General features: G+C 38.3%; 1 protein-coding gene across 1 annotated transcript; it reads left to right on the top strand.

Annotated features, from left to right (window-relative positions):
• Positions 1-3,521: 3,521 nt before the first annotated feature.
• On the top strand, positions 3,522-9,732 carry LOC107698006 (poly [ADP-ribose] polymerase 12-like; the record flags this gene model as incomplete). Its single annotated transcript, XM_016498914.1, has 11 exons — positions 3,522-3,662; positions 3,735-4,104; positions 4,676-4,726; positions 4,808-4,934; positions 6,545-6,710; positions 6,783-6,903; positions 7,785-7,881; positions 7,960-8,035; positions 8,110-8,240; positions 8,317-8,468; positions 8,738-9,732. Coding segments are annotated over 11 exons (1,764 nt in total), but the record flags the coding sequence as incomplete, so codon positions are not given.
• Positions 9,733-9,991: the final 259 nt, after the last annotated feature.

Raw genomic sequence — 9,991 nt, 5'->3', positions numbered from 1 at the left:
TCGACTCAGACAGATCATCCCATGAGCTCTGAGGATCCTCACGTTGTGTTCAGACATCAGCTGGTGTCCGTAACTGCAGCCGTGCCTTCAGAAACACACACAGGCTCACTAGTCACACTTAAAACAGTCTGTCCTCGGTTTTGTTATTTCTAAATGCTGTCAGAACGCTCAAAACATCCAGTTTTTAACATTCCATTTTATCACGTTTATCATTCACATATGCAAGAAAATATGTTTTTGTGGCCAAAATTATATTTTGAATATATGCTAAATGTATGCTGCATAGAGTGAAACTCAATTAAATATATTTTTTGAAATAGAAAATACATTTTTCATACACAAATACATTTCGAATCTTACAGTAACCTGCCTGCTAGAGATCAAAACTAGATTTAATGATGTTTAATTTAATGCATTTTATGTAATTGTAATTTTTTGGAACATTTTAAAGCATGTTCCCTATTTAATTTATTCAAAATGTACTATATGTCTAGTGTTACAGACAGCAAATCAAGTTTTTCTTCAAAAATGTGAATCTATTAATTTCTTGGATTGAAATGTATAGGGCAAGATATATGTTTGAATGCTTTTTAAAAAAATATTTTTATATTTTAAAATATACAAATACACAAAAATTGCCAAAACAATATGCTGGTCGAAAATATATTTACATTAATATATTTCAAATATATTTGAAAATAAATGGCCAAAAATATACTAGTAGAAAATATATTTACATTAATATATTTTGAAAAATAATTTAGCAAATATATATTTGGCCATTTTTTATATTTTGAAATATAGTTACAATTCACGTGTTTTTGGTTCTTTGGCCTTCCATAGGCGTTTGCGTGCGTCAGGCGCGGAACAGCGGCCTTTTTGAAAGGACACCGGATCAACGCGCCGCTTATTATCGCAGCGCTTCTGCGGCGCCGCGTCAAATCCGCCGCGCTGATCCGGGATCAGCTCAGCAGCACGGGAAGCGAGTGGAAGCTTTCACAATATTCAAAATATCGCATCGAATACAATAAGCGTTGAATAATCCAGCCATAATATAAACACGTACAGAAGCGCAATGATATGATCACGTGATCTTATTAACAGTACATTTACGTCATCTTTACACCGTAATGTTTGACATGTTCCTCAAACGTTTTCTTTTTTTGAACTTTATTTATTTTTATTTAGAACTTGACATAATAGTGTACATACAAGAGGCTAACATTTATATGTATGTATGTATTCTTTTTTCTTTCCTTTCCGTATAAATGTACAAATATACAAAAAAATGAAAAATGTTGTACATATCAAACTGCTGCAAAGTTCTTATTGCTTTTACGTTATATATATTATTTATTTTATATTTTAATTTGTTATTTTTTTTCATTCCAGTTAACTTGACGATCAATCATAATGAAATCAAATGAAAATGCAAGATTTTTAAAACATTTTAGCAATTTATTCGATTATAAACGTCTCGTATTTAGATAAGCGTGCGACACCTGCTGGATAATACTGGTATTACATACATTATTATTGCCGATCAGACCGGGGCTAGTTGTCACACGGTTTTTATGTTTTTATTTATCAGTTTTAACCTATAGTTTTTACACACACCTTAAATTTAAGACTACAGAAAAAAAGCTACATTTCCACACTTGTTGCACGCAAAAAGTCCAATATACAGTAGGTCTGTTCACATAACACGTTTTTATTTAATACCACAAGAACAAGACTATTTCAGTCCAAGAAGCCGTGGTTTACAGTGAATTTACAACAGCTAAGGGGTGTTGTTAGGTACGACGCGAAGCTGTTATAAATTCACTGTAAACCACGGCTTCTTGGGGATTATTGCTTTTATAAAACGGTTATTCCATATACGTAGCAAGGTTTCACCAAATAAAGTGTAATGATATTAATAAAAACAGTATTCTTCCACCAAACAATGTAGCTCCTCAGAAACAGTTGTGGTTGCTACAAAGTGGTTGCCGAGCAACACACAAACATAAACAAAGGTGTGTGTTACTTTGTAGAGTAATTTGCAACAGCTTCGAACGCGGCTCAGCCAATCAGAATCAAGCACCGGAACTATCCGTTTTATAATATCGTCAAGCGTTAGGAATCATGGTTCACATTGTATCAGATGATAAATCATTCAGATGATTTATGAGTCATTACTTTTGCTAAATCTGTTTATCTAGTGGCTATAGATTCAATATTTATTCGGTCTATAAACAGTATTAACCCTCTACTGCACACATCATGTTATTATCTTTAAAGTTGGAAAATATTCCATTAATTAGTAGATAAATAAATAAATAAAACCAAAAAACCTATATGCTCAGACTATATATACACACACACACACACACACATATATACATGTAAATATGTATGTATATACTGTATGTGTGTATTTATATAAACATAATAAATATACACAGTACACATATTATGTCAACAGAAACTTTTATTTTGGATGTGTGTGTAATATTTTTATTTAAAAATCATCTATCCTCATACAAGGATGTCATGTAGGTATATACTGTATCAGATGTGTTTCAAACATAAACAATAAACATTAAAACATTACAATATTTGAATGCACTGTTATTATGATTTGATTATTCTTCAAGCATCACCTCCATCTTTAAACACGCCACGCCTACAATCAAAACATCATAGTTATACACGTCACCTCTAAAGCTTGTTGGATCATTCAAACACGCGTCATAGGATATTTTTAAGTGCTACAATTAATGAACTATAAATACATCAGTGGGTTTGGCTGGATGTTTGTGTTAAAGGAACAGTTCACCTGAAAATGGAAATGTGTTCACTCTCAGCCCACCTAAGATTACGATTAGTTTGTTTCTTCGTCAGGTTTGGAGAAATGTGTCACTGCATCAGTGTCTCAGCAATGGATGCTCTGCAGTGAATGGGTGCCGTCAGAACGAGAGCTGATAGAAACATCACAATAATCCACAAGTAATCCACAGCACTCCAGTCCATCAGTTAACATCTGGAGAAGACAAAAGCTGAAACAAATCCAGCATTAAGACGTTTTTAACTAAAATACATTGAGTCCATAATCCATAATAACGCTTCCTCCAGTGAAAAAGTGCATCTCCTGTTGTCTCTCACATCAAAATCCAGCCACATATGTGTTTAGAGCTGTTTAAACGCTGCTTGATCTGTGCAGATTTCTCTCCTGATTCACACCAGAACACTTTTTCACTGGAGGAAGCCTTATTATGGATTATGGACTCAATATATTTTAGTTCAAAACGTTTTAATGCTGGATTTGTCTCAGCTTTTGTCTTCTCCAGATGTTAACTGATGGACTGGAGTGCTGTGGATTATTGTGATGTTTTTATCAGCTCTCGTTCTGACGGCACCCATTCACTGCAGAGCATCCATTGCTGAGACACTGATGCAGTGACACATTTCTCCAAATCTGACGAAGAAGCAAACTCATCCTAATGCTTACAAGTAACTAAAACAAAACCTCTGTTTTCTCTTGCAGACGAGGATGCCGCTTCAGTCACGATCTGCTCTCAGGTCAGAATGCATTAGTTCTGACCGCTCACGGTCTGAACACACTGGACGTAAAGGAGCTGTGCATTCTGCTTATGCAGAGCGATTACTCACTCCTGCCAGCGGTGAGCATTTCACACGTTTTACTCTAAGTATAGAGTTTTGTGTTGAGCCTGAAAATGGTGCTTGTTTCTCAGGTGTGTCATTCGTATAATAATGGCACGGGAGAATACGGCCGCTGTCCGGACGCCGAGAACTGTAAGAGGCTCCACATCTGCGAGAAATATCTGCGAGGCTCCTGCGACTGCACTCGCGCTCATGACTTCTACGAGCCGCATCCGCTGAAGACGCTGCAGGACAGAGGCGTCCCCACCGAACTCATGGCCATCATGAAGGATCTGTACTCCAACATCGAAGTTCTGAGGCGTCTTTCCAAGGCAGCTTTTGCTCCAAACGCTGCGGGACCGAACCCCAGAAGAGGCCCGAATGCACAGAACCGGAGACCGTCGAGTGGTTTTAACGCAGGCAGAGGACAAGAGGCTCAGAGGCCTCCACAAAACAACACAGGTAAAGCATACGTATTTTTATAGCAGCCCGCTTCCACCACTGAATAAAAATAAAAAAGGTAATTGTGACTTTTTATTTCACAATTCTGACTTTTTCTTACGATTGTGAGTTACGTTTTCTCAGAATTGTGTGATGTAAACTTAGAATTGTGAATTATAAAGTCAGAAAAGTGAGAAATAAACTTGCGAATGCGTGTTTACATTTTTTCTCGCAATTCTGACTTCTTTTCTCAGAATTTCAAGATACAAACTTGCTATTGAGAGAAAAAAGTAAGAAGATATAAACTCGCAATTGCGAGTTATAAAGTCCAGTTCTGAGAAAAAAAGACATATCACGCAAATTTTGACTTTTTCTCAGAAATGCGAGTTTATATCACGCAATTCTCACTTTCTAACTCGTAATTGCGAGTTTATATCTTGCAATTCTGAGAAAAATATTGTGAGATAAAAAGTTGCAATTACCTTTATTTATTTTATTCAGTGGCGGAAACGGGATTCCATGTGTTTTAAATACGAGAATGCAATTTTAGGAAAAATTCAGTCTGAAAGAGTGTGTGTGTCTCTGCTCTTAGAGAAAACGGAGATCTGCATGTATTTCATCAAAGGATTCTGCAAGCACGGTGGTAAGAACGGCATTACTCTGTGCTCGTGTGATTCACTGAGCTGTGTTTAGTTTGAACGCAGCTGAACACCTGTTTTTCCAGTCTCATGTAGGGGGGAGCATTCCAATCTGCCCTATAAATGGGAAGTTAAAGAAGGATTGGAATGGAAGGCTCTTCCTGACAACGAGGCCATCGAGAAAGATTATTGCGATGCTGCAAGAACATACAGGTGTGTGAAAGAAAACACATGGAGAATGTGAAATGAAATCACGGGATTAGTGCTGCTCTCCCAGCACAGTGCTATGACGCTGGAGGTGGTTGCCAGGGTGTTGCTATGCTGATGCCAAGGTGTTTTTTCAGTTGTGTTGCTATGCAGTTACTAAGGTGTTTGGAGTGTTTTTAGTGTGTTGCTTTGCGGTTGCTAAGGTGTTTGAAGTTTTTAGTGCATTGCTATGCAGTTGCTAAGGTGTTTGGAGTGTTAGTACGCTGCAATGCGGTTGCTAAAGTGTTTGGAGTGGTTTTAGTGTGTTGCTATGCGGTTGCTAAGGTTTTTGGAGTTTATTTAGTGCATTGTTTGTTATGCGGTTGACAAGGTGTTTTTTCAGTTGTGTTGCTATGCAGTTACTAAGGTGTTTGGAGTGTTTTTAGTGTGTTGCGATGCGGTTGCTAAGGTGTTTGGAGTTTTTAGTGCATTGCTATGCAGTTGCTAAGGTGCTTGGAGTGGTTTTAGTGTGTTGTTATGCTGTAGCTAAGGTGTTTGGAGTAATTGTAATGTTGATATGTGGTTGCTAAGGTGTTTGGAGTGATTGTAGTGTTGATATGTGGTTGCTAAGGTGCTTGGGGTGGTTCTAGTGTGTTGCTATGCAGTTGCTAAGGTGTTTGGATTGTTAGTGCGTTGCTATGTGGTTGCTAAGGTGTTTGGAGTTTTTTGTGTGTTGCTATGCAGTTGCTAAGGTGTTAGGAGTGGTTTTAGGGCGTTGCTATGTGGTTGGTAAGGTTTTTGCAGTTTATTTAGTGTGTTGCTATTCGGTTGCTAAGGTGTTTGAAGTTTATTTAGTGCGTTGCTCTGCGGTTGCTAAGGTGTTTGGAGGTTATTTAGTGCGTTGCTATGCAGTTGCTAAGGTTTTTGGAGTTTATTGAGTGTGTTTCATTGCAGTTGTGTTTGAAGTGGTTTTAGTTCTGTTGCTATGCAGTTGCTAAGTTGTTAGGAGTGGTTTTAGGGCGTTGCTATGTGGTTGGTAATGTTTTTGCAGTTTATTTAGTGTGTTGCTATTCGGTTGCTAAGGTGTTTGAAGTTTATTTAGTGCGTTGCTCTGCGGTTGCTAAGGTGTTTGGAGGTTATTTAGTGCGTTGCTATGCAGTTGCTAAGGTTTTTGGAGTTTATTGAGTGTGTTTCATTGCAGTTGTGTTTGAAGTGGTTTTAGTTCTGTTGCTATGCAGTTGCTAAGTTGTTAGGAATGGTTTTAGGGCGTTGCTATGCGGTCGCTAAGGTTTTTGCAGTTTATTTAGTGCGTTGCTCTGCGGTTGCTAAGGTGTTTGGAGGTTATTTAGTGCATTGCTATGCAGTTGCTAAGGTGTTTGGAGTTTGTTTTAGTGTGTTGCTATGCAGTTGCTAAGGTTTTTAGAGTTTATTGAGTGTGTTTCTGTGCAGTTGTGTTTGAAGTGGTTTTAGTTCTGTTGCTATGCAGTTGCTAAGTTGTTGTGTAGTTGCACATTTGTAAATGTGATGTTTTTGGTTGATAACTATTTTATTTTCACCTTAATATTAATCAAACTGTCTGTTCAGGCAGTGCATGAATGGTTAGTGGAGTGTTCTGACGGTTTCTCTGTCTATCAAAGCGCTGGAATGAACCCGGTTTATTTCGATACGATGACCCAAGGCTCTCACAGTGTGCGGCGTCTGTCGACGGTACCGTCGGTACTCCAGCCCACCTTCATCCTGACCACCGAGTGGGTCTGGTACTGGGAGGACGAGGATGGGAACTGGATCCAGTATGCTACAGCGGTAAGTGACTTTTTGTGAAACTTAACTATACTTTTCAACATTTGATGTTCTGTTTTTCTCTTTATTGATCAGGAGGGTGGTCATAGATTGTCTTCCATTTCCAGCGCTGAACTCGAGCAGAAGTATCAGGTTGATAACAACGCTGTGGTGGAGTTCACAGCCGAATCGCAGACGTACGAGCTCAGCTTCAAGGGTAACCTAAAAAAAAACATTGTACATTTAGGGGTTGTGCGATTACATATCGTCTATGATAGGATTGCAATTGTTGTTTTAATGATGTACGAGCTGACATTATGGAGTATGTCGCTCAATTTGCAAAAAAACTAACAAAAACACATCTTGAGAACCCAAAAGCATTGAATCCTACAAAACGTACAAAATGTTTTGCTTTCATAACTTGATTTCAGGGTATTTTAACTGCATTCTAACAGGCTTCATCACACAAGCTGGTAGAATGCAGTTAAAACACCATGATAATTTAAGTTATGAAAGCCAAAGAAATTTTAGGTTTTGTTTGTTTTTTATATTTATAAGATATAATACATTTAAGTAATTTAACACAAGCAAGTGTTGTTTTCCTGAATATCAGCACATGAGCGCAATTGCGAATGGGACATTGATTTTATACAGCAGTTCAATAAACAAGAAATTCATATTTAGTGAGTTACATTTTATACACAGTATTGTATGTTTTTTTTTCTGTTTTCCAACGAAAATAGTTCCAAACAAAGCTGGAGTGGATCATATGTGCATCTCAGAGCAAACACTGCAGTGTTTCGCTCCTAAATGAATCTGTTTTTGAACAAATCATTTGAGTCAATGATTCAATGATCCATTCATAAAGACTCAGAATGAATCAGCCGTTTTGAATGAATCGTTTAAATGAATCACTCATTAACACAGGAACTTGCTGCCACCTACTGGCGCTTTTAGTGTCGTATTTACTTATCCATGAGAAAAATATTGTGAAATATTGTCAATATCGCACACTCCCACATACATTATACTTATAATAGTCTTGAAGAAGCTTCACGCAGCTCTCGAACTGTCGTCTGAACTAATCTTGCTCTTCAGATATGATCCAGACAAACAAACGCTACACAACCAAAAAAGTCGTCAGACGTCGTCCCAAATTTGTGTCAGCGGCTGATGTTCGAACAATCAAGACAGCGTAAGAAAACACTCCTCATTCTCTCTCGAACTCTCCGAAACCTGTATGGTGAAAAAAACTCTTCATGTCTGTTTTTAGTAAAAGGACGCCCAATAATTTCAAGGCTCTGCCGGAGCACTGGGATAAAGCTCTGACTCCTGAAACCGGATACAAGGTGAGTGGAATCGTTTATCGGTGACTTTACGTGGATCTCTGTTTATATTGTTAAAACTGCACTGTTTTACACAGAGTGTGTGGCTGCAGAGCACGTCAGCCGAATACATCAAAATCAAAGAACTGTTCAGTCGCACCATGGTCGGCTTCCGAATCCTGAAGATCGAGAGGATCCAGAACAAAGCATTATGGGAAGTTTATCAGTGGTAGGTCCACAAGACATGCACTCACTGGAATGTCCAGATCGATTGCAGCACGTCTGACGGTTTGCGCCACTTTTAGGCAGAAGGACTTCTTGAAAAAGAACAACGGAGGCAGAGACGTGACCGAGAAGCAGCTCTTCCACGGCACCGACAGCACGCATTTAGATGCCATCTGCCACAACAACTTCGACTGGAGGATCTGTGGGACTCACGGCACGGCCTACGGAAAAGGTGGCGTTCAGATAACGTAAAACAGTGTTTAAGAAATAGTTCAACCAGAAATGAGAATGTGCTGGTTGAGTTTGTTTCTTCATCAGATTTGGAGAAATGTAGCATTGCATCTCGTTCTGACGGCACCCATTCACTGCAGAGCATCCATTGCTGAGACACTGATGCATTTCTCCAAATCTGACGAAGAAACAAACTCATCCTAATTTTTTTGGTTGAGCTATTCCTTCAAACGCACATCTTGAGAGCCCAAAATGTGTCTCTTTTTGCAGGTAGTTATTTTGCCAGGGATGCCAAATACTCGCACAGCTACACCAAAGATTTAGGCACTCGTTCCATGTTCGTGTGTCGCATTCTGGTTGGCAGCTACACCAAAGGTGAATCCAGCTACCTCCGGCCTCCATCCAAAGACGGAGGAGACACCGTCTTCTACGACAGCTGTGTGAACGATGTCTTCGATCCGTCCGTATTTGTAGTGTTCGAAAAGCACCAGATCTACCCCGAGTATCTGATTGAGTATAGCAACTCCTCAAGTGCTTGTCCCTCACAATCCTCTTCCTCAACTACTCCAAAGTCTTCAACGTCAGAGTGCATCATTTCCTGACCATATGATCATCAGGCATCATGCGATCGCATTGTGTGCTTTAGAGGAAGTTAATAGTGATAATCAAAAGTAAAAAAAATAAACGTTACAGAAAAGTGTCATACTCTCAGGAGGTTAAAGTCACGATGAAACGGGAGCAGCGACAGATCTTTTCTTCTTTATTGTGACATGCATCCAAATGTAACAAAATGTTGGGTGGGGCTTGGTTCTGTGCATCAGTTGATTGGATGTTGAGATGTGGGCGTGGCTCTAAAAGTGTATGCAGATGAGCGTGAGCTTGCACGGGCGGGGCTTACGTGGAGGAAATGACTGGAAGATTTTATTAAATAGTCAAAATGTAAAAAGAAACGTGTACACGGATGAATTATTAGAGCTATAACATGCATTTGGAAAACGGACGGTGAATTTTTATTTCATGCCAGCTTTGATGGCAATGTGTAATTTGTCTTGATCTTTACTTGGATCTTTGTAATAATCTCAATATTTGAGATACTTGTCACAGTGAAGCTTTCCAATACATAAGGAAATAAATTTTTTTCCCGTCATATTGACCTTTTCCTCATAATCCTCAAATATAGGCTACTTTTCCCTAATAGATGTGAATGACTGATTGAAATATCACTATTTATTTTTGTTTCCCAAACCATTCAATACCCGTGTCCCTCAGCAATATAAAAATTATGTTGAAATAAAAATTATGTGTGCCTATTTATAGTAATCTGATTATTTTTGGTTAGGTGTACTTATGATCTAAATTTCATTATATTATCATATTTAAATAACCAAACTTGGTGTCAAGTATTTTGTGCAATGATTTGTTTTAACATTTTTAGAAAATAAACATTTAAATAACGTTATGTTTTGGGTGAAAATAAAGGTGGAGTAAAGGAACGTTGTAAGAAAGGTTTTTGTAACCTTTAAA

This window comes from Sinocyclocheilus anshuiensis, unplaced genomic scaffold, assembly GCF_001515605.1.
Source record: "Sinocyclocheilus anshuiensis isolate Anshui unplaced genomic scaffold, SAMN03320099.WGS_v1.1 scaffold2204, whole genome shotgun sequence".
NCBI lineage: Eukaryota > Metazoa > Chordata > Actinopteri > Cypriniformes > Cyprinidae > Sinocyclocheilus > Sinocyclocheilus anshuiensis.
This window is presented reverse-complemented; position numbering and strand designations above follow the sequence as displayed.